The sequence below is a fragment of the Cucumis sativus genome, chromosome 6 (assembly GCF_000004075.3).
Source record: "Cucumis sativus cultivar 9930 chromosome 6, Cucumber_9930_V3, whole genome shotgun sequence".
Taxonomy (NCBI): Eukaryota; Viridiplantae; Streptophyta; class Magnoliopsida; order Cucurbitales; family Cucurbitaceae; genus Cucumis; species Cucumis sativus.
Window position 1 is genome coordinate 25,550,945 of NC_026660.2, and position 25,317 is coordinate 25,576,261.

The 25,317-nt window shown below is 31.1% G+C and overlaps 2 protein-coding genes across 8 annotated transcripts; one reads left to right on the plus strand and one right to left on the minus strand.

Moving 5' to 3' along the window:
- Positions 1-476: 476 nt before the first annotated feature.
- LOC101217362 (OVARIAN TUMOR DOMAIN-containing deubiquitinating enzyme 7) lies at positions 477-7,534 on the plus strand. 7 transcript variants are annotated; one of them, XM_011659570.2, is made up of 13 exons: positions 478-695; positions 2,246-2,352; positions 2,657-2,732; positions 3,082-3,231; positions 3,742-3,803; positions 4,505-4,589; positions 4,703-4,846; positions 4,943-5,063; positions 5,618-5,742; positions 5,857-5,941; positions 6,053-6,195; positions 6,285-6,323; positions 6,909-7,534. In XM_011659570.2, the coding sequence occupies exons 1-12, from the start codon at positions 648-650 to the stop codon at positions 6,291-6,293; spliced, it is 1,155 nt and encodes a 384-aa protein (XP_011657872.1). In that variant the 5' UTR covers positions 478-647; the 3' UTR covers positions 6,294-6,323; positions 6,909-7,534. The 7 variants fall into 7 exon arrangements, with proteins under 7 accessions (XP_031743797.1, XP_011657872.1, XP_011657871.1 ...); XM_011659569.2 differs by having other exon boundaries at positions 479-695; positions 6,282-6,323; XM_031887933.1 differs by having other exon boundaries at positions 482-695; positions 5,857-5,954; positions 6,282-6,323.
- Positions 7,535-17,146: 9,612 nt separating this feature from the next.
- On the minus strand, positions 17,147-20,584 carry LOC101214724 (AP2-like ethylene-responsive transcription factor TOE3). Its single transcript, XM_004141860.3, has 10 exons — positions 19,573-20,584; positions 19,341-19,366; positions 19,177-19,207; positions 18,976-19,063; positions 18,711-18,856; positions 18,558-18,602; positions 18,356-18,450; positions 18,071-18,234; positions 17,756-17,977; positions 17,147-17,664 (listed from the first exon to the last, which is right to left on the minus strand). The coding sequence occupies exons 1-10, from the start codon at positions 20,163-20,165 to the stop codon at positions 17,461-17,463; spliced, it is 1,614 nt and encodes a 537-aa protein (XP_004141908.1). The 5' UTR covers positions 20,166-20,584; the 3' UTR covers positions 17,147-17,460.
- Between the last annotated feature and the right edge of the window lie 4,733 nt (positions 20,585-25,317).

The window sequence follows — 25,317 nt, forward strand, 5'->3', positions numbered from 1 at the left end:
AGGTGGATGATTGAGTTGATAGAGAAAAATCTTGAAAATAGATGAAAATTGAAAGAGAGTTTTTCTTTAATATATATATTTCACGAGTAATTTATTTAATGATTTGAAATACCTAATACATCTCACTAAAACCATCCATTTTAAATTTACCTAATCTTAAACTTCACTTTGAACCTTTGTTTGTGTTTGATATTCAAATTCTAAATCTGTTCCAACTTTCATAAAAAGAATCTACTATGAGTAAATATAAACTAATTTTTTTTATTTTCTTTTTAATATTTGATTTTGAAATTAATGACTAAATATGGTTTAAATCCGAAAATTGAGAATAGTGTTGATTTCCCAAACCGCCGCAAGTATTTAGTAGTAATTTATTTTTGCAAAGGTGATGTTCAGTAGTATTATTTTCTTAATTGACCTTAATTTATAGTAACAAAACATCTCCAAATCAAATCATAGCATAGCATAAATATATTATGTATTACGGATTGTGGTACGGTAGATAATAAAGAAACGGGAGGGATCGGAGGATTCCCGTTTGAACAGCGCCGCCTAACTCAGCCACCATAACGAACAATTGTTGGAGGGAACACACACCGAATGCGGAGTCATTGAGCCGGGGAAAGCGTCGTTCAGATTTGGTGGGAATGGTTAAAACCAAGCACCAAAAGTCCAACTCCAAGCGACACCCACAAGTAATTCCTTCTTTCTCTCCTTTTCTCAACTCTACGCTTTCTATTCCTAATGCAACCTTGTTTCTGTGAGAACCCGGATTTTCTTGCTTCTCTTCTAATCCTAATGCAAGCTTATATGGGTTCATTAATTAGCGTCCAAATATGTGCTTATGCTGCTTCCTCTCAAATTTTTATTGGGGTTCGGTTTGCCCCAATTTTTCTGAACTAGCTTTACGATTATTTAGTTTTGCAAGACATCAGTTTTATTATTGTCAATTCTTATTGTTTTAGCTTAGTGATGATATGGATAATTGAGCCTCCATCCATCTCCAAATTGGTATGGTATTATCCACTTGAGCTATGTACTCATGAAATGGATCACACCTCTAGGGAGACTTTGTTATTTACATACACTCCTATCAGTCTTTCTATCGAATAAAGTACCACCTTTGAGTCTCTCCTCATCTTTCTACTCTTCATCACCTAGGAGAGTTTCCTCTTATCAAGGCCCTATAGAGCACAACCACGGATCACATTGTAGAATGTTTTTATTTTCAACTACTTGTCTTATTCTTAATCTCCTCTCCTCGAAAAAGATCCACTCCTCTACCAGTGCGGCGTTGATTGGGTTATAAACTTATACTTGCTTGCCACTTTAGCACTTTTTGTTCAATCTGGGTATTTATCCACAATGTCAACAATGATAACTAATTCTCTTTGTTCAGAATCTGAGGGTTTTTTCCGTCTCACAATCGGGTTTAGATCCTCTCATACAAATTTATAAGGACAATTGACATAAGTCCTCATAATTTTACTTTTGGTTTCATCCAAAACGAGGGAGATAATTGTCCACACTTATACACTTATTTCCACTTCTAACAAGTGTAGAAATTTATCATAGCCTGTCATTTGGTTCAGTGATACAAAAATGTAGAATCAGAGATGGGTCTTTTGAATTCAAATATCCAGTTAAGTTAATCTGATCATATTTGATATTAATATGAGTTTTGTTAGTTTGCGGGATAGTTTGAGAATGCATGGCAAATATTAGATGTACCATGTTTTATAGGCCACAGTTTTTAGGGTCTGTGGTAATTTTACAAGAACGATTGTTGTCAGTCTTTCTAATGGTACCTTTTAAGTTTAGTCAACATGCGTAACAGTCAAGTCACTAGCAACCTTCTCGAAAGGTTAAATGTTCACAGTTGCAACGCTAAAAAAATGGGCAAAAAATTGTTGCATAGCAAGAAGTCATGGGTTAAATAAAGCGAAGAATTTTTCTTTGTAACGTTAGATGATGCCTTAAGAGTTAAGACTGGCCAAATTCAATTTCTCCAGGTAGATACCATTCTTGACGAAATAACTAAGCAAGTTTCAGTTCACCAAAATGTATATCAATATGTTCTGCCTATGCGTTAAAGTTTGTTTTGTTTTTGTGTTTTTGTGTTTTTTTTTTTCTTGTTGATAAGGTACACATTACAACCTCTAATCCCTCGAGTTTGATGTTAAACTAGATGGTCATACATTCGTCTAATACTAGTTTTTTTTATTAAAACGGTTTTGATTGGCAGAACAAAAAGCCTGGAAAGTCACCTGATATTTCTCCGTTTCGTGCTCAGCTTGACTTATTGAACCTCCAAATCGTTCAAGTGACTGCAGATGGTAATTGTTTTTTCAGGTCAGGAATAATTAGATCAATGCATCTTGTTCTTGTTGAGAACCAATAGTGCTAGTAACTACCTGATACAGCTGGGGAGATGTCATATTTTCTTGGTGGTTTCATGCGTACCTCTTCCTTCAATCAATGCATATATATAATGCGTGCATATTGCTCTAAACGTTTGAGATATTTGTTCATTTTTGTGCACATGGCTTGTATGCTTATCAATTGACTTGTCTAATGCGCATGTTTTCAAGACATTTTCTACTTTCCTTTTTATTTGATTTAAAATCGTTGATGTATTAATATCGGTAAGTTGCAGGTCCCTTGCAGATCAGTTAGATGGCGATCAAGAGGAACATGTGAAGTATCGGAAGATGGTTGTTCAATATATTTTGGTATGTATGAGGAACTAGCTTCTCATACGAACTCTGGCATTGTACTTAACCATACTTTCTTATAATGGGTACAAGATGTTCCTAGTAGACATTTTCTTAAAAGAAAATTCTTATAGTAACTAAGACAAGTTAATATTCCTTATACACTATTCATTGCAATATCTGGCTAGATTAAAAATGAATTTTTTATTTGGTTTGCCTTGATTATATGTTGTCATCCAATTGTGCTTCAATTTGCCTCATGTCACTTAAATTCATATGAATCTGCATTTGTTTCATTGGAATGTTCTACTGTCTCTCTCCCCTCTGTATCTTTTTTGTAATATGAGTTATAAAATGTCATTAACAGAAGAACCGTGAAATGTTTGAGCCATTTATTGAGGATGATGTCCCGTTTGATGAATATTGTGATTCCATGGAAAAGGATGGTACCTGGGCTGGGCATCTAGAACTGCAGGCTGCTTCTCTTGTTACTCATTGTAACATATGCATTCACAGGGTGAGAACTCTCTAGAAACCCTTGCATCCAATGATTATTTCTTGAAATTAACCATGTTGTCGTCCAAATTGAATAACCAACACCACATACGATTCTTTGAGGAAGTATGATGACCAATGTAGCACTCGCTATGTCTATGTAGTACAGAACAAAAGGGTTCTTTCTCTGCTGTCTGCCTGTATTTACCACAAATTGTTTAACACTTAACAGGGCATGTATTTATGTGTCTATCCACTCATAACGGCTGGGTGTTTTGTTTTTATTATGTATAAATTATATTGTTGAAAACTCCTGAAAGTTAGGCTTTATTCATCTAATGTGTGTATATTTTGTATATTTGTATTAATTGACTGTAATTAACATTACTAAACACTGCTGCCCTTCAACTAAAATTCTTGATTTATTGTGGCTACCACATAGACATGACATTTTATATAATATTACTTAGCCAGAACCATTGTTTCTTATAAGAAAAAACCTTTTTTTACTGAGTTGCTTGTAAATGTATAGATATCATCACCTCGTTGGTACATACGAAATTTTGAGGATCGAGAAGCTCGTATGGTCCACTTGTAAGTGTTGGAGGGTTCTATTGTACCTTTTTCATTAAACTTTCTATAATTGATTGAATTCGTGTGAAGAAATTTTGAATACGAAGCTTATTAGGTGCAATGGGTTTGGTGCTGTATTTATGTGGATAGTTAGATATGTTCTTAAAATAAATGCTAATAGCTTCTTATTGTAATCTTAAAGTATATCATATTTGGAAATATATGCCTTGAAGTAGCTATTACAAAATACAATCGTAAATTTGTTCTTTTGATCAGTTTCTGACATAACCAAAAATTTACAATCAGTAGTTCTTGGGACCAGCTGTTACCAAAATGAGCTTGAAATGCGAAAGATTCTTTTTGTTAGATAATAAAATAAGTAAGAAAGAGAGTTAACATGACTGAAAAAAGTTTTGAAATGGGTGTTTGTAAGGTTCTAGTTTTTTTTATCATCACAACATATCCAAGCATAAGAACACTGATGTTACTGCTGGTATTCAAAAATATCAATCTGAAATCCTCTTTATCTGATCATATCGATGTTGGTTGCATTTATCTTTGATGTTATATATGTTGTAGTATGGGAAAGTATGACCCATAAACACTATCTATGCTTCTTATAACAATGGATCTGGCTGTTAGTGCTCTAAAATCTACCAATATTTATATTGATTTGGGTTACATGATCTACTGTTTGACCTCTGGTTGAAAATTTTGCCAAGATCTTATCATGACGAGGAACATTATAATAGTGTGCGGTCGAAGGAAGACACGTGCGCTGGTCCAGCCAGGTTAATCATAATCAAAGTCAGTTTCTCTTTTTCTTTTTTCCCTTCAATAAATATTTCCCATAGAAGCTTAACTGAAAGATTAAATACAATATATTAATAGCAGATTTACTTGTTTTTTCTTTTTGGAAGGGTGATACTGTTCCTTCACCGATCTCACTTCAAAGAAAAGTTCTCTCCAATTCTCAAAAGAGGGGTGAAACTGCTACTAGTCCTGGAAATGTTAAATTAGTAATGGCAGGTAGTGGTTGTCAAAATTCTAAGAAAGTAGAAAAGGTGACTACAACATACTAATTTCTGGTTTCCCACGTCCGTCTAATTGATCTTTTTACAATTTAGTTAAGAACTGGTGCACTTTCCCTATTTTGGCAGGTTTTGGTCCAAGTTGATGGTGATGTTGATGCTGCAATCGAGTTTCTGGTAGCAGAACAAGCAACAGAAGAACACGAAGAACCATCTGAATCAACTTTGTGTGATGTAGATTCTTCTTTTGGTAATGTCAGATCTTCAATTTTCTTGATTTATAGAATAATTTACTTAGCAGAGAATATTAAACTTGACTTTTTCGAGATATTCTAATGATTTTACACTACGCTGCATAAAAAGTGGTAGAGGAAGAGCTTTTTTCTCCCGAGCAAGTGGTGAGAGTATATGCACTTTGAGGAAAACTGTGGTTATATATTCTTCAATAATTTGGAACTTGTGACAAAAAACTTGAAATGCAGATAGCATTAATGCTTCCCTGATAATTTAGCACTGATTCTTGGTTAGGAGTTAGGCTCTCTTATGCTCTTATTGTTTATGTTTCTTAAGTGGATTGAATCAGTATCTGTTAGGTCTTGGTTTAAAAAAAACTGCAATTTGAGTTTTGTCTATCACATAGATGAAGGTGGATAAATTTACATCTCATCTGTTCTTTCACCTGCCACTCCCTCCGTGGGAAGAGAATGCCGGAAAAAAACTCTTTTTATTGAGACAATTCTTTCGCTCAATGTTGGAATCCATAATTTTCCTTCAATATGCATCAATATTTCTTACAATTTTCAGGTAACGATGAGACAAAATATTATGAACAATTGGAAGAGCGAATGGAAGAGAAGCATGTTGAAGTTGATTCATCTAGTCAAAACACTAAACATTCTAACTGTACCCGTTTTCAATTGGATGACAAGGTCCTTTAGATCATAATGCAACCATTTTTTCTTCACTGAATATTATATCCCCGCACCCTCTTGCTTTTAGTACAGTGTTCGTAGCTGCTTATATTTCTCCCCTTACCTTATCAGAGGGTCCCAAGGAATAAACTCTGCCCATGTGGCTCAAAAAAGAAACATAAAGCTTGCTGTGGATCAGTTGCTGCCAGTTCGTCTGGCAAGTATATAATGTATGATTCCCCACCTGTACATACATCCATGGAGATGGCATGGACTTGGGGTGTTTAAATGAGAATGTATGTGTAATATGAACCTTTTCTTGTAACAGGAACAAAACTATCGACTCTAAGAAGACTAGAAAGGAAAGGAAAGCGGCCAAGAAAGGTGGACCTGCTAAAGTTGAAGTGTCCACTGGATCAGATGGATTGCCACATGACTTGGGAGCTCTTTGCATTTGATCTTCATCTGGCTGTACGAAGCCATCTAATTGACTAATGTTCTATCTCATTTGTTTCTAAGTAACTTTGTATTTAGGACATCTCTCTATTTTGTTTCAGGAGGCATGTTAGCTGCAGCTTAAAGAGAATTTGGAATCACAGGTCAGTGACATAAAATAGTCTACCTCTTGGACATGTTTCCTTCATGGGGATCTGTAATTGATATTTACCAATAATTTTGCGTGTTTGAAGGTTTTTTCCTCTCTATCTGTCATCACCGTTGTTGGATGAAGGATATAACTATATTTGGAAAATAGAGGGTAAAATTGAAAGTATAACAAAGAAACTTTTCGGAAAGGGAGGAAAAAGACATGACAAAAAAGAACAGTTAGAGTATTATGTTTTTTATTATCTAGTAAAATTTGTGAAGGAGGATGACATTAGTGGATTTGATTTTGGTGTTTCATAAACAAGTATACACCTTGAACCTGATTCATGATCATGAAACTTGTCTCAAAATATTTTCTTATATCTCACCCACTGGACAGCATAAAATGTGCTTCATCCACTGGTTTGGAGTTTTTTATACCATTTTTCTTTGTTCAAACCTCAAGTATTGCCGAAACTAATAAAAATGAAAAACACTAACTATTCAATTTAGATCTTGTATATTGTGAACTGTAATTCTTGTTTTTATGTTTACTTCTATTCACTTTCCCATAATGGATTACCCCATTTTCTCTGCAGGGCTTCTTGTCATGTTTTAAAGAATCTTTTTTGCATAACCGAAATGTTGGTATAATCTTCAAGCTCGGGATAAATGGTGTAATCTATCATTGATTGGATGTGGATTTTGCCACTAGAATATGCCAGTGGTAATTGGGAAAATGAAAAACGTTGGCTTCCTCGTTGTACGTCTATGCAAGCTTAGATATCTGCTGAAGCCAACTTGACTTGAAGTATAATTATAGAAGCAGTAGCTCACAAAAATGAGCTTGTGCTTCCAACCCTGCCAAAGTTCAAATTCACTCATCTCCTGGGGATTAATGTTGCAATCGTGACAACAGTACATTGAAGTTATAGTATGGTTTATCAGTCAATCTATGATCAATATCTTCAGTTAATAGTATTGCAAAATAGAACAAGTGAAATCACGCACCCATTGTATACACAAAATATGATTACAAGAAAAGATTGATGAGGTTTCGCTAAAGTTATATACTTTGACTTGTCATGGACTATCGTAGAAAACTAGCATTTCGAAATCTATTTTTAATGCACCTGAATTCTGCAGTATTCCTGTAATTATCCGGTGCATTATCATCCATGCGCCTCTGGTATTCTTGAATTCAAATTGTTTGAGCTATGATTCATATACCGTTCCCTCCCTTGGTTTCTTGGTTACTGGGACTCCAAGAAAAGGTATTGCCCTTTACTCTTTCAAGGTTTATGGGACTCCTGTAAAGCTAATTGGAAGAGTTGAGTCTGTTCAAATTGGGATTATTTGAAACCAAGATAAGTTAGCAAGATCAGTCATGAACTGCAGAAGCTACAGAAATACTTTGGTTTTCCATTCCCATTTTTTAGAACAACAGTTGAGCTGAAGGTTCATTTCTGAAGAATGTAAAACACGGTGGATAATCTTGCCATTTTAGGGGGACCTCATTTCTACATCTTGTTTGTAGTCCTTGCAATTATAAACACAGCTGCTGTGAACATTACAATGTCCGGTTTGAACTAAGTGTAGATTCATTTAAAAGTAATGTTGATAGCAACAGCTATTTCGATGTTTGAAAAGGTAGCATGCTTGGCGAATATGCAGGACATTACAATGACATCATGTCGGTTCAATGAAGCATTAAATTAGTTGTGAAGAATATAATGGGATTGTAAAGAAGGTGATGAATGTTGGTAGGTTTACACACAAAGGAAATAGATGTTTATATGTTAATTGACAAAACATTTGCATGAAGGAGGCCACATGGTAGATGGTCCTCTTCAAGGACAAACCTCATCGAGGGAAGGGTTTGTACTAACTCTGCTACTCACGAGGACATACCCAATAAATCGTCCCCTACTTTACTTTTCTCTTTCGATGTGGTCATTTCATATTTTGCTTTGTTTATGTTTAATGCACAATAATATGTACAATAATATGAACAAATGCATTTCACAATGGATGAACTATGGACATGTCTTCTCACGTATACCCCAAACTATTTACGTTACTGTAAAACTTTTGTCCAAGTTATGACTTTTTTTCTTTTTTTTCAATTACAAGTTTTGAATTTTTGAGGTTTGTGTTTAATATGTTCTTTAATTTTTTATTGTGTATCAGAATAGATCTGTGATAAACATGTTTAAAAAGTTATTGACCATTAGATATGAATGTGATCTCCAACAAAAACATGAGACCTTATGTGGTAACTATTTTGGTTTTTAGTTTTTCTTTTATTTTTTTTTCTGCTTTTTAAAATTAAAATATCACATAATTTTGGCATAACCACTTTATCATTTGTTTTCTGATTTTTAAACTTCTGCACTTTTTTTCCCCGTTTTATACATGTATATAGGTCATAGTGGATAGAAGTGAATATTGAAAAGAAATGTATGTATTAGTATTAGTTAAAATAATCAATTCCACAAATCATTTTAGTAATAAATTGATAATCTATTAATAGAAAAATGTAATAGCAATAATTAAAATTGAAGAGAAAAATAATCTGAAAGCAGATGGTGTTCCATGGGCACCAATCACCTTGGTTTCCATTTCATAATGTATGTCACAAGTTGCATGATTTGTTTGTGGTCTCCAAAAAGAGAAAGTTGAGAAAGTTGAGAAAGTAAAAGTTGCTAAATAAGATCTCAAGTTAGGAAAAATCAGAAAATAATACGTTAGAAACACTCCATTTTTATCATTAGTTTACTTTCATGTTGATAAGTGTATTGTTGTCAATCACATAATTAAATAATTATATACTGTCCTCTTCAAACCTGAACTTATCTTCTTCCTTCTAATTTTCCAAAATATTAGTCACCAATCTCATAAATCTTGCATCTTTTTTCTAAATTTGAAAATGATGGGAATCCAAAAACATTCCTAATTTGGGGGAAAAGAAATTTAAGGAATCAAACAAATTGGATTAGATCAAACATTGACTGGGGAAATTGCCCATCATAACCTAAAATGGCAAACAATTAGTATGAAAATGAAACCCTTTTCTTTCTAAATTTATAAACTCGTAATGCACCCTCTCACTTCCACTGCCTTCTTTGGAAAAACTTGTTTTTTTCTTCTTCTTATTATTTTAAACTTTTTGTTAAGAAAATTGTGACTTACCAATTGACAACAAACAATTGTGTGTTTAATTTTTCTTGTCCTCTTCCTTTTAGGTTTTTTTTTTTTTAACCCTTTTCAAGGGAAAATGATTAAGACACTTGACTGTTCTTTTTAACCATTAATTAATTCATTATTGTTTCGTAACTTCTTTTTTCTAAAAAAAACAAAAGAAAAAACCTTCTTACCCTTCAAAGCAATGTTTTCTTTTTAAAAAAATCAACCACGAGATGGACTAGAAATAGTAGTGGGTGAATTTTAATTTTAAACTTAGAAAGAGTATGTTATGATGGTTGATAAATTAATATTAAATTATTGTTATGATTTAGCTACAATGATTAAAATAAACCTATTATTTCAATTTATATGCATCAAATTTACAAGTATGATACTTAAAAAGCTTACCTTTTGCTTTTTTTTTTTTTAAATGCTTCCTAAATTGAAATATAACTTTATTTTTATTTAAATTATTTGATAATTTATAATTAAACAACTATACTATATACTATACTATGAATGAGATTGGTAAACGAGTTAAAATATTTCAATTAGGTTAACATATTATCATATTTTAGTAAATCTATTGAGAGTTAATACAATGAGATAGGTGGTTAGGAAACCATGGAATTAAGAGTTATACAAATGAGATTATTGTTAATTACAAAATAGGTCTGATCAAGTACTCAACAGTGTTTTGAAATGAATTTTTATTTAAAAAACAAACTGGTTATTAAGTTTTTTTTTTTCTTCCGTTGAATTGGCTACAAATTAGAAAAATTGAGAGAGAAAAAAATACATGAGAAGAGAATTGTGAGGAAAGAGATAATGAGATATATAAGATGAAAAGGGGTTTTGGAAGAAAAAAAAAAGGAGTTAATGAAATGGAATCTGACTGTTTAGATGCCCAAAAACCATAGAGAAAAGTAATAGGAGCAGATGTTTATATTTAGGCAAGGAAAAAGGTCAATTCAAAATTTTCTGACTTGAATGCAACAATGAAATCTAGCCAGTTTCCTCATTTGAGGTAAACAATAAACAGCTTTAATCCAATACAACAATGTACTATTCTACCCCTTCTTCCTCCACTCCTTATATATATACACATATCACACCCTAATTTATTTTCCAAACACCTTAACAAAAAGTTAAATTAATTTCAACTCATCAATGGCAACAGATTATTACATGTTATCAAAGTAATTCTCACTAAGGCATTTAAAAGGATTTTTCTTTTTCTTTTTTTTTTTTTCTGTTATGACAAAGAAGTAATGAAATTTAAGAGAGCGATAAATGAACCCAAAGTTTTGTTTTGTTTTGTTTTAATTTTCTGGTCCCAGGGGGTGGAAGCAGGCAGCAAGCAGTAAATGGGAAAGTAAAATTAAATGGAAAGGCAAAAGGGTTGAATTAATAGAGGAAAAAATGTACTTAACCTAATTAACATAAAGGGTTGAGAATTGGTTACATAAAAAGTTCTCTTTTTTCTGTGTGTGTATGTTAATTGTGTACTGTTTTTTGGGCATTAAAGGATTGTAATTAAAGGAGGAAACAAATTGGTTGGTCCATAGTGTTAGTGAGTTGAGTCCCTTAATTTATAATCTCAACAAACCCATTCTGCCAACTTACCAAAATAGGAAAGTCTTCGGTTGGGAAACTCAAATATTATGGAAATCATATGTAGGGGTTGTGTTTTTTGTATAATATATAATGCAAATACACACACACACACACACAGATATAGCCCCATCTAATTCACCCTTCAACTCCTCTAGGTCTAAATGCAATAATAATTCTACACCATGTGCATATACCCTACCTACTTCTCTCTATACTTCACTTCACATTTATTTTAAAATTCAATTTTCACTGCCACATTCAATTCTAAGGTTACACATCCAACCTTCATATCTATTATTGCCAATTCTGGTTATGCCATCTGAGTTTAAATATTGATGAATTATATGTTGATTAGATGCATGTACATAACATATCGTCATATTAACATATATGCATGTTGTGTTACACTTTAGGCCCTCTTTCTATTGAATAGGTTCATAAATGCTTTTTCCATTTGTCATATTGATGTAGTTAGAATTTTGACAAAAAAGCATCTACAAAAGACGACGAGTTTCATGTCCATCTTATTTTGGATTTGTGTATTAGGGCATCTTTTGATCAATATTCATAGGAACCAACTTTCAAATTTAAACAACTCTGACCTGCATATTGCATCCTCCTTTTACAGATTTTGCTTTTCCTCCAAGGATCATTTTCTAAACTACACCTATACCTTATACTTTAATATAATTACTAAATCAATTTTCTTTCTTCATTTGCTTTATTTTTGTTTACTTGTTCTGTCATCTTGATTATTCTCAACATAGCAAATTTTTTGCCTAACCCATTTTTTCTATATACTCCCAATTTGTTTTCCTTTTACTTTCTTTTTCCCTTCTCTCTTTTTTTTTTTAAAAAAAAGTCAAGATTACTTCCAAATATAGAAAATAAAAAGTCTTTTATCCATAAAAAAATATTCTAAATACCTTTTCGAAAAAGAAAAAAAAAAAAAGAGTAAAAACATTTCTCTTTTTATTATTCTGATACATATATATATTCTATTTAGAAATGATTTGAGGGATTGAATATTAAAATACATGTAAAAGGATACTTATAGATGGATGAATGATATAGTTAGTTAATTAAAGATTGAATACATGAAATAGACTTTCATGTTCAGATGAAGCTCTTGATATTGCAAGAATGAATCTACCTAATCTACTAGCTATCTAGCTACTAATTTAAATAAATGCTATATTATTGGCCTGAAATGCATGTTAAATGAGTGGAAATCTATCAAATGAAATACCTAATTCAATTTACTACTAAATTGCATGTGAAATAATTAAATGTAGGTATACCAAAATGCATACATAAAATGCGAGCTAAATTAATTGATACTAATACACAAATAAATAAAATTATAAAATAGTGAAAAAAAAAGGGTAACAATAATAATTATAATTTAGAAAGTAAACAAAAAACAAAAACAAAAAATGTAATAAATGAACTAAGTTATAAATGAATAGAGAAGTTGAAAAAGACTTGTGAGTGACTTTTGAGATCAGGCATTATAAACATCAGAATAGGAAAAGATAGATGAGTTAAATTTGTTCACCATCTTCTTCTTCTTTCTTTCTTTCTTTCTTTCTGTGGTCCTAATTTAATTTATATGTATAAGATGACACCCATTGACTTTACCCAAATTTTTTTATTTTATCATCAAATCCTGAAGATTAAGATTACATTGTATTTGCATCCATTATAAAATATATACCAAATTTATCAATCCTGGTTTTTTTTTCTTCTATTCAAATCTCTCTCCTTTCCCTCTCACAAATGTTACACTTTTTATAGCATTTCAAAGTATCTAGTTCTCAAAAAGCAGTATTTTGACCAAGATTTCTTTTCTTAAACATGGAAAAACAAAAGATAAAAATAAATAAAAAATTTAGCAACCAAACTTTTTTACAGAAGGAAAAAAATCACTGTCAAAATGGGGCCTTGATTATTTAGAGAAGAAAAGGACAGTTTGCATTAAGATATGAAACAAAATATCATAGATAGAAACCTAATAATGTGGTCCTCAGTGTGAAATATTGAATGCAATTATGTTTCCTTTTTCGGAGTTAGGGGTGACATATCTTTCCTTATTATGTATACATATAATTGCGTAATTTCAACTACATTTCATTAATCTCTTTTGATTTTCCTCAACAATTGCTTCTTAATTATTATATAGCTTCCAATTTACCTCCTACAAAATACCTCACAATATCTTTTGAATTATTATTACTAACTTTAAATTTGTTTCAAAATAGCTTTTCCATCAACTTTGTTTTTGTTAAAACTGAAACATAAGAAAAACTAATGATGCCCTTCAACTTAATTATTATCAACTTTGTTTGCTCTTATTCTTTCAAAATTTTCCATTTTCATCCTAAACCTCTAAAAGTGTTTAACAAAATACATAACCATATGAACCAATTAAGCATTAGATTCCTCTTTAAAATGAAGACAAAAAATATAGTGTGTGACGAAAAATAAAGATTAAACTTGTATTATTATTTTGTAATAATTACCACAGTGTGAAGATAATGTATATAGAAGGGGATATAAGTTTTTTTAATTAAAAATGTTGGGGAAGCCACATAAAGAAAAGGATGCAATTGATTGATCCTAAAATGTAACAAAACATATTGAGAAACAATCATCTCTACATTCAATTGTCCAATTGTCTTTTATTTCTTCCTTTGTATCTTTCTCATCTTTATATAATGCTCTAACATTAATTTTCCTCAATTGATCATAGATAGAAATCCCAAATTTCCTCTATATATATCTTTATCTTTAGTTAGATTATTTACACCTAGCTTTCTTATTATTGTAAATGAGAAAATGAACTAAAACATTTATTAATATAGCAAAATTTCAAAATTTATGAATAATACCCTTACTAATAATTTTCAAATTCGTTATATAGATTGATGAAAAAAATGAAAATCAAAGTGAACATAGCTTTAACTTACATATTACACGTAATAGTAATCAAATCAAATAGTGTTGTGTCATTTGAATTTGGTACCCTTACTATACATGAAAAAAAAAAAAGAGAAAAGTAAAATTTACAACATTTAAGACATGTGTGAGTATGTTTACAAGTCACCAAGCACGTCAAATTTTCATATTCATTTGAGTGAAATAGTAAAATAATAAAAAAGATTAATTTAGAAGGAGGTTGAAAAAGTTGAAAAGTGAAGAAATAGAATCTTTTAAAAGGTGTGATTAAAGTTGAGAGGGGATTATTTTATTGATAATATATGTTTAATTATATAAGTTTAGAGTTGAGATAAATAAAAAGAGAAAAAGAGAGGAGAATTAGAAAGATGATATGTATACAAATATATATGATGAAATAGATAAATGAATGAAAGATAGGCATTCCCTTTTCCTAGAGAACTTATCTCCTTTTATACAAAGTGGGTGGAGAACCCACACCTAAGAACATTACCTACATACCTACCTAAACACACACACACACACACATACCTTCCTCTCTTCAATTTATATATATATACAAAATTTAATTTTCTCTCTTTCCTTCCTTTTTATTTATTTAGGGTTGCATTTTTGTGGTCCTAAGTCCCAAACCCCTTTTCCCCTTCTTCACTTTAAGATCATGCTTCCCTACCTCTCTCATCATATTCATTTATATATTTTGTTACTTAGGTTTTCATGTCCAAACATACTTTCTCTTTTATATATATTTTTTTCATTCTTAAAATCAACACTATCTGGGAATTTTAATAATCTGTCTTTTCAATATTTGTGAGTCACTATATGTTCTTCTTCTTATACATACTCATACATGTATACAACAAAACAACCAAAAGTTACGTTAAATAAATTATTAGTTGTGTTTAATTAACTGCGGCCGATTTATTAAAATTTCATCAGGTAAGGTAAGTGAATAATGAATATGATTTAGGTAATTATAGTAGTAAAATGGAAGAGAGTAATTAAATTGATGAGATGAGGTGGAAAAGAAAAGTTTTCGTAGATGAGGGTGTGAGAGGAAGAAAGGGACTAGGCGAAGGAAAAGCAGAGTGAATTATAATATGTTAGAGAGTGGAGAAGATGAAGGGAAGCATGAAATTCCATAAATGGAAATAACACTCTCTATATTTATGAAACCTTTCGTTTCACAAACGGAAACCATTTTCCTCTCTTTACTTTTATCTCTCTCTCTCTCAACCCAATGAAAGCGATCTAACACACTCACTTTTCTTTTCTATTCTCCTTTTTTTTTTTTTTTTTTTATGGAAATGAAATTGTGAAATTGTATTTTCCCAACACCCAACACCCAACACACACAACAGACTCATTCATCATCACCATCATTCATTTGGTTTATATAAAAAAAAATGAAGTTATTCCCCAATGGGGAATGTGTTTCTCTTTCAGATATACATATGGAGTGTGTGTCTGTTTTGGTCTCAATTATTTTTTGTTTCAACGGTACAACCTCAACCCTAATTCTTCATATAGCCTCTCATAGCCATAGGTAGTAGTAGACTGAGATTTTTTAATCTCTTTCCATCTCACCTTTTTGCAGTGTTCCGTAGATTCGATGCAATGCCAATGCCAACGTATTCAAGTCTTTTCATTTGCAATATTTGATAAAATGAAAAAGAAGAAAAATGAGGAAAATGAAATCTACCAGTAATTACAACTTCAATTAAATTATTAGTGTAGTATTAACCAATCACATTATCTCTCCCTAACCCCCAACCTCTTCACTTTTCTTCTTTATTAATAAAAATAAAATAAAAAACACACATAATAATCATATCTCAAATCCATTGGTTGACTACTTAATTAATCATTTCTTCTTTTTTAATAATAATAATAATAATAAATTAATCCCTACAAATGACAGGATGTGGTGCTTAACCTTTCCAGACTTAATCACAGTATTTGATTAAAATAATGAGTGATGACGGAGTGAGTGACGAAATTGTAACCAAATATTTTATACATTTCTACCAAACTTTACAAATAATAATAATATTTATATATCCCCAAACAAGCTAACCTTTTTTATTTATTTAATTTGGTTTGAATAATCCCACTGTCATCGAAGTAATCAAATCAGAATTGGAATTTGAATTCTTTTTTTCTTTTTCTTTTTTTTTTAAAATGATTATAATACAAAATGACAATGTTTGTTGTTAGCTTCCTCGTATGCTCTCAAGTTCTTGGTTTGCTTTATCTTCACATGCATGTTCTGATTAAACCGGAACGGAAATCTGACTAAACCTTATTTATTATTATTATTACTCACTCCTCAAATCCCACCACCCTTACCCTTTTTCTCAACCTTTTTTACCCAATGTGGAAAACAGTAGCAAAAAGAAAAAGGAAGTGGATCTTTTAATTTTATCGAGATTATGAGAATTATAATCGAATAGTTAGTAATTAAAAAGAAAGAAAGAAAGAAAGAAAACAGAGGAATGGTAAGAAGGAGGGGTGGGTTTGGGGGGTAAGGATGAAAGGAACCAATCGTGATAATAATAGCACTGTCTGACTGCTTTTGGCTGAGGGAGAGAAAGAGAATTGATTCAAAGGACACCATGATGCTGACTATTCATTACCATTCAGTGACATTTCCAATACACTCTCTCAACACACTTCATTTTAAAAAAATAAAATTTAAAAAAAAATTCCTAATTTTGTATAAACCCCCTCTTAAGTCTTAATATTTATTTTCTGTCTCATATCCCCCAAGTCCAGTTCTACAAAATAAAATAACCCCCAAAATACAAACTTATTATTTACTTATTTCCCAGACTTATTATATATTCTATTTGAGACAACATAAACGGAATCTCTTCCAATAAAAAGAAAATGACAATCGTTGGAAAATGATCATTCAATTTGGTGAGCCTACAAATAATGCCAACATTACTAGGGACTACTACTACACTACCTTCTTCCCCTTTCTTTCTAACATTTATATATATATATATATATATATATATTATATTCAAAGAGAAATGTGTAATAATAGGGTAAAGATAGAGGGGCGTATAGGTAGACAAAAAAACAAAGCAAATGTGTAAGGAATTGGGAATTGCTAATGCTAATGCACAATGAATAATTCTCGGTCAGAAAAATTCTACCCTTTTTTTTTCTCCACCCATTGCCTTCAATTTTTACTACACTTTTTTTTTTCTTTGGGAGGGACTTCATTTTTCCTTTCTTTCTAGATTCTCATCGGGAAATGGAGAGAGTGAGAGAGAGAAAAATAAATGAAAAAAAAAAGTAACAAAATTAAGGTTTCATGATTCTTTTTTTCTTTTCTTTTCTTTTTTTTTTTTTTTTTTTTTGAAAATGGATGTTTAGATGTCAAGAGGGTCTCATAAGACAATGAAAGCCATTGTTGTGCAGCCAATTTTTGGAAGGTCTAATCTGGGGTGCGAATCCTGATGATGCTGCAGCACTTGCAAGAACTTGAGATGGCCCCGATTGAAGATGATCATTTAAAGATAATGTTAGATCACTTCCTACTATTCGGCCTCCATGACCATTACTGCTGCCTGAAAACTCAATCTTCAACACAACAATTCCAATAACCAAAATTAGAACACGAGGCATTTCTAAATTTTAGTACACATTTTATAATTTATATATATATACTTACTTGATAATTGAAGGTTTGATTATTGTGATTGTGAAGCAATATCTGGGAGTGGGGGTGATGATCTGGTGCACCACCGACCGTGTGCGGGCGGCTGAATTGAGCTGGAGATTGAATGTGTGTTTGGCTCAGCAGCTGCATGGTTTCACTCTCCAGGTATCTATTCCTTCTCTCTACATTATTATTGTAATTCTTGTTTCCACCTCCTCCATTTTCCAAATTTAGCTTTTACAATAATAAACATTCATTAATTCCCACTAAATTCAAAATGACCCATATGCTTAATTAAAACTAATATAGTAATTTAAAAAGAATTACCTGAAGAGGCCTAAATCCGTGATTGCGTTGCCAATCAGCTGAAGAAGAAGAAGAAGAATGGTGTTGTGGACCTATGGAACCATTATTTGAGCTGTCGTTTTGCTTTGAGCTTGAATTTCCTAAACTTAAATCAAGACTATGATCCCCCAAATTGCTACTTGATTCTGAATGTAATGTGAATTCAAACAAAAACACAAAAACTCATTTACAACAAGTTAAAAACAATAATCTGTCTATCTGTTTCTGTGTATGTGTTTGTGTTTTTCTCTTAACTTTAATTTTTACCAGTTGTCGGATTCAGTTCATTCTCGTAGATGCTGGGGTCGAAATTGGTGACAGCTTCTTTGCCATTACACTTGATTGCAGCTTTATCATAAGCCCTATCGTCATCACCATCATTTGCACCGGATTTAATTTTTTTTTTTTAATTTAATCAAATTAATACTTAGCTGTCCAGAGAGATGGAAAAAAATAATAAGAAACTGACCTTGCTGCTTCAATCTCCGTATCAAACAAACCCAAATAAACATACCTGTAAGATTGGGGAAGAGTAATTGATTGATTAAGAAAATTTTTTTAAAAAAAAGAAGGAAAAAAAGAAGGGAAAAGGAGTAAATAAGGCGAAGGGGGAAAGAATTACTTTTTGCCAAGAAATTGGCCCATTCGAGCTTCCCATCTTCCACACTTATGAAGCGTAACGCCTCTATATTTGGAGCTCCCTCTGGGGAACCCAGTGCTTTGTCGGCGAAGTACATGCACAAATTCCTCCTTTGTTAGATTTCCCATCTGTTCATCCAGTCCACAAAATTATTTATATGTATATATATATAAAAAAAAAATTTAATAGTTTCAACAACCAAACAAACAAAGCCATGTATAATTACATAATTAAAATTGAATTAAACCTGCTTTAAATCGTCTTCGTAATCTTCGATGCTGAAGTTTATGTCTGCTTCTACCCCTCGGAATTTAATGGCCGCCCTATCGTAAGCACTGCACACAAAATACCAACAACAAAATGAAAATTCCCATTTTCAATTTTGAATTGTGGTTAAGAGAGAGAGAGAGAGAGAATGAAAGCAGAAACGGAAACTGTGAGTGCTCACCGAGCAGCTGCATGTGCTGTATCGAATCCACCTGTAACAAATTCATTTGATGCGGTGGAGAAAAACAGAATAAAACCCATCTCTCTTTGTTAGAACACAATAAATGAATTAATTGAAAGAAAGAAAGAAAGAAAAAAAAGTAACCAATAGAAAACCAAACATACCGAGATAGACTTGCTTTCCACAATCCCTGCAGAGAAGCAAGAACAGAAAAAAAAAATTGGAAAATCAAATCAAATCAATTCAATTCAATTGCTTGCACAATTCCAAAAACAGAAGTAGGTTTTGGGAACAGAAATTGCAGTAGAGAGAGAGAGAGAGAGAGAGAGAGTAATTATATATATATTTTTTATTACTAAAAAGAAAAAAAAAAGAGGAGTAAAGAGAGAGGCGGACCAAATATGTGACTCCCAACGGCCGGTTCTCCGGTAGAAAGTGACGCCGCGGTACTGGGAGCTACGGGACCTTGGGCCGCGGCGGCTCTTTTTAATGGGGTGAGAGAGGTCGGTGGGGGTTAAAGAATTATTAGGAAGGGCGGCGAGAGGATCGGGATGGGCAAATTTGACCCCAACCCAGTGAGCCCGAGGGAAGGCGGGAGCGGTAGCGGGAGGGGCAGAAGCATGTGGAAGGGGAGTTGGGATTTCAGTTTCTTCGAGTGGGAAAAACTGGTGAGTAACCATGGGGGTGGGTTCCTCTTCATCGGAACCACCTTCGACTTCGGCTTCCTCTTCTTCCATAACCACAGCGGAAGAGCTTGAATTGGAAAGCGATCCCACTCTTTTCCCTTTTTCCTCATCTCCTTCACCTTCAATGGATGTCTTGGCGGAGGAACATTCATCCTCCTCCCTTACATCAGGCCAATCGTTCAGATCCCACATTTTTTTTTTCCTTGTGCCTTTTGGAAAGGATGTCTGAGTTAGAAGTATTTTTGTTTTGGTTTTGTTGGGTGGGCTTGTTTTAGTTAACCGAGAGAAAGCGTCGCACCCCATCCATCCATCGTCCTTAAAAACTGACTTTCTTCCTCTCTGTTTTTGTTTTTGGATTGATGAAGGTTTTTGCCAAAATGAAATTTATACAGAGAGAAAAGGGAGGGAGGGAGGAAATGAGAAGAGGGGAATTGTGTGTTTGTGTGTAAACCTAAAGCAAATGTATATTTATTTGTGTGTAATCTTAAGTTTGCATCTACCAGATTGTTTGTTTTTTGTTATTGGAAAAACAAAACAATGTATGAATGAGCTACAAAACTAGAATACAAATTGAGAGAGAGAGAGAGAGTGAAGAGAGAAATAAAAAAGAAAAAAAGAACCATCTCTTTCTTACACAACTTTCCCACGTTAGCGAAATCGAAAAGGTTTCTCTCTCCTACTCCATTTGTGTTACCCAATAATGGAAATAGACAGCGGAAGGACTAAGAAAGATAGCTAATTACTCAATTTCCTAAAATATCTATTTAATCATTCATCATTCACCTCAAAAACTCACTTCCTATTACACTCTTCCTTTTCTTTCAAACAAAAACACATTCCTTCTCCCCCCCTTTTTTTTCTCTTCTTCTTCTTCTTCTTCCCCCGTTCTCTCCATTTTTACTTTAACCCTCACCCTTTTTTTTTTTTCTTTTTAATCAAATCAGATGATAATTCATTTTTGTCTACAAAAACTTTACCTAATAACACTGTTTTAAAATAGCAAATATTGACTAGTCAACTTTTTTTTCTTTTTTCTTTTATATCTCAAGTTTTTCATCTAGTCGTTATTATTATTGTTAAAAGCTATTATTCTTAGCACATTTCTCAAATTAAAATTTATCAATAGTCAATAGCAACTTACTATAACGACTATCAATTTGAGAAAACTAGAAGAAAAAAAACACTCATAACAATGATAAAATAGAAAATTATTTCTACTAGTAGCTATCAATGGTTGCTTTCAATATGAGAAAATCTGAAAGAACTGTATAAAACAAATTAACCGTGGTTGAATGTGGACTTTTTACTCTTTTGTCAATTTTTGTCTTCTCTATGCAATTATTTTATCCTTGTGCTACATATTCGGTTATTTTTTTCTTATTTATGCAATGTGTCCTTTTATTTATTAGTTAAATATTTAAATTTTATCTATGGAACTTTTATTCAAAAATATTTCAAGTAAATCGTTAGATTTTATTTAAAGTTTAAAGATGAAATGTAAAATTTGATATTTATAGTAACCGTAAATATATACACTTTTAACAAATTTGAACATAGTTTATATACTTTAAACATATTATATTAAATAAAGTTAGAGATTTGATTATCAACTATGGGACACGATTGAACTAGAGAAAAAGAAAGCTATATGTAATCAAAGGTAAGAATAACAATTTTAAAATATAAGTTAGAATTTGCATTGGTTAGCTTCTTTTTTGCCTCTTTCTTTAACAGTTATTGTGTAAAAGTTTTAAGTTATGGATTAAAGTAAATTTAATAATATTATATTATTTAACATGTTAGATTAACACAACGATCTGAATTTTAATCAGTATTATACAATTGCTACCATATTTCCTTTTTTTAGTCCTTCTTCATAACCATATTCCCAAACAATATATATATATATATATATAAATATTTTACTTCACAACCATGCTTAAGTATGAAAATAAAATTTTTGATCAATTGTAAATATAACATAGTTGACTTTTTGTTGAAAATAAATGTAGACCTGCACTTGAGTTCATAAAAATATTGTACACCTAAATACAAGAAAAATACATACGACTATACGAGTATTTATTTTAAAAGGAAAAAGAATATCTTAATAAAAAAAAAACTCAACTAGTTTCATTCATTAATATGTTTAAATTCAAGTATAGTTATAATAACTAGGAGAGCTTCTTTAAAAAGAAACTATGAGATTAGAAATTTAAATAATTTAGATCTCCAAGAAATAGTTTGTTTTAAACTACCGATTCTGTGTTTATGTTAGACATATATTTGACTTTGTTGGTTGGAGTGTTGATTTTTAACCACTAACTTTATAGTTCAAATTAATAAATATTCAACTATAGCAATGCTAGTCCTAGTCTTGTGTTAATTCCTATTAGTTCCAACTTGGTTGTGCTCATCCAAATTAAATACATAGATCATTTATCTTAACTAGTTTGCTTATACTTGTATCCCTAAATTTTAATTAATTACACTCAATGAACTTTTCCATTCATATGTTCAATGTAAACACACATACAAAAAGGAATTTTAAATTTTAGAATATCACATCATAAATATTAGAGGGAACGTTGGAATCTACAACAAATATTTTAACTACTAAGTATTGTTGTTGTTGACAATAAAATTTGATATATGTATAGTGCTATTAATATATACATACAATTCTCTCAACATATCCAAAAGTGAAAGGCATGCATCACATAAATGAAATGAAAGCTTTCAAAATTTCAAAGAAGATTTAATTAGAGTTGTAGTGAATAAGCAAAATGGTTGAAGGGAAAACTATTGTTTTTTAACTTTTACTGGCACCTTTGTTGACAAAAAGGGGCAACATTTGAGCACCTGTAACATGAAAAAACATGTCTAAAAGGACTTTGGGGTGAGCTGACATCAATGTTGGGTGTTTTTTTAAGGGGACATTGAAACGATCAAATCAATAAACATAGTTTATAGCACTAAAGAGAATTGGGTACATACTTGGGTTGAAAGGAGAGTTACCTTATTATAAGTTATGAAGTGGGGATATTTATGGCTTGGGTTCACACTCTTTTATAGTATAAAATTTGACAGTGATGTTATTCATCAAATATATGTCCACCATGTTCTTTTTATTATACAAATTTATCTTTCCTGATAAATTATATATGGTTCTAAATTTGTAATGACTTTTGCTGTTTATGACAACACTCCCTTCAACAAATTTTCTTATTATTCACAAGATGATTCTAGGACATCACATCTTATATTTTCTCCATCATTAATTTTTTTTACCGATAGATATTTTACATTAATTGGAGATGGTTTGAACCATTGGACCATTCACATCTATCCCACACAAATTAGAACTGTTGGATTTGGTTGATGACCAAAATTTATAAATTAGCCTATGGTTGTCAAAACATCCCAGAATCTCCAAACAAGGAAGCAAATTGTGGAATAAAGTAGATAAGTTTGTAACTCCTATTTTATATAGTAAAATTCTTTTTTCCATGTACGCCATTTTTACCCTAATTTGTTTATGAAGTTTTCACGCAAAATCATTAGGTATTATTATCTCTTCTTTTCTATGGTTTGTTAATCTAAATACATTTCAGTTTGCAATCTTACTCTATTTGGTCACAGTCATTTCTTAAGATATATCATAAGATGTGTTTTGTTGTTTTTATTTTTAAAAAATACAAGTTATCTTATATCATTTATGTAACGTTTAGTATGTGTTAACTATGGAAAGACATATACTTCAAACATTTCCCTTTTAATGGTACTAAACAAAATAGATCTTAGCTTTCAAATTTTACGTAATAACAACAATTATGCCCTTGAATCAATAGGTTTTGTTTCTAAAGTTTGTACACAGTTGTTATGTAAAATCAAATAAATATTTTTAAAGAAATTATATGATATAAAAGAGGATTCAATTTCTAACATTTAAGATAAAAGATCATATTAACCACTGCTAAATCAACTTTTAACGAAAAATTAAAGTAAGTAATATATAAGTGTCTAAAATATAAACTCATTAATAAATTGGTTGAATGAATAACCAATAATTATAATTTTGATGAGAACTGATGGTTGAAATAATTATCTATTAATCTCTAGTCAAAAAAATTGAAAGTTCAAATTAGGATAGTTAATACTCTTTTCAATGAACCTTTTGACTTAAAAATGAATGAGGCCATTTTGGTAAATCAAGTGGAGTCTACATCATCCAAAATTCTTGAAGTATTTTGATATATGTTTGAATTCACATAATATAAAAGTATATATATATGTTTGGAGATTTTGAAAAGAAAATTAAAGAAATGAAAGCAAAGACATTAATTTTCTTAGTTTGAGATTAAAATCTCAATTGAAAATACTTGTATTTGATTAGATGGGTATTTCCAAATTTTTGGCCTAAGAAGAATAGTTTACTTATTGAGGTTAAAAAACAAATTAATCAGTTAGCAGTTTAAATTAACTTTTCACTCTTTTTACTCTCCACCAACCTTAACTAATTTCTAATTTACAATTACATACACACACCCTTTCTATATTTTCACACAATCCATCTCCACCCTTCAAGAATTCTATTTACAAGTAAGTCTCCTTTATAAATTGAAAAAGAAATTTATGTTCAAATTTCTTAAAAAGGGAATTAATCGGAAATTATAGGATAATTATTGTAGCACAATTCCAATTGTTGGTTTTAATTAAAATAAGAATATATAATCCTGAACAATGTAGGTTGTCTGAAATAAAAAATGGAAGATTGCCTTCAAATGGAGATAGACAGAGAGAATGGGAAAAGGTTGTCTACATATAATTTAGGCACAAACACCTTTCTTTTTTCCTTTTCAACATATATATTAAAGCAACATTTAAATTTGTCTTTTACAATATATGTTTGTTTCTCATAATTATCTACTTAATCAAATTCTTCCAAACTTGTCACTCTCCTACTGGTTGTTACGCAAAATATACTTTATTCAACCAAACCCATATACTCTCTCTAAATTTCATATATTAATTGTACCATTTTTTTCTATTACTAACGGATCACTTAATTATATCTAATAAAGTTAATAAACAATAATTTTAAGTAAAAAATAGACTTCAAGACTCTTTTAAAGGAATAATATAATTAATCATGTATTTGAGATTGAGATTTACGATTGATTTTTCTATTCTAAAGTATGTGATTCATCAAAAACACAATTCATTGTCATGAGGTAGATTTCATACTTTAGATAACATTTGTGTGGGTGTGTAAACATCAATTTAGTTAAACAATCTTTTTTTTTTTTTTTTTAATGTTAGTATCATTATTACATGTCTTCAATTAGATTCACATTTTTTTGAAGCTAAGTTTTCTGATTTCGAGAAATAAATTTAGTTGAATGACAATTAATATGATTTCTTTAAATCAAATGTTAAATCTTTTACTTTGCAG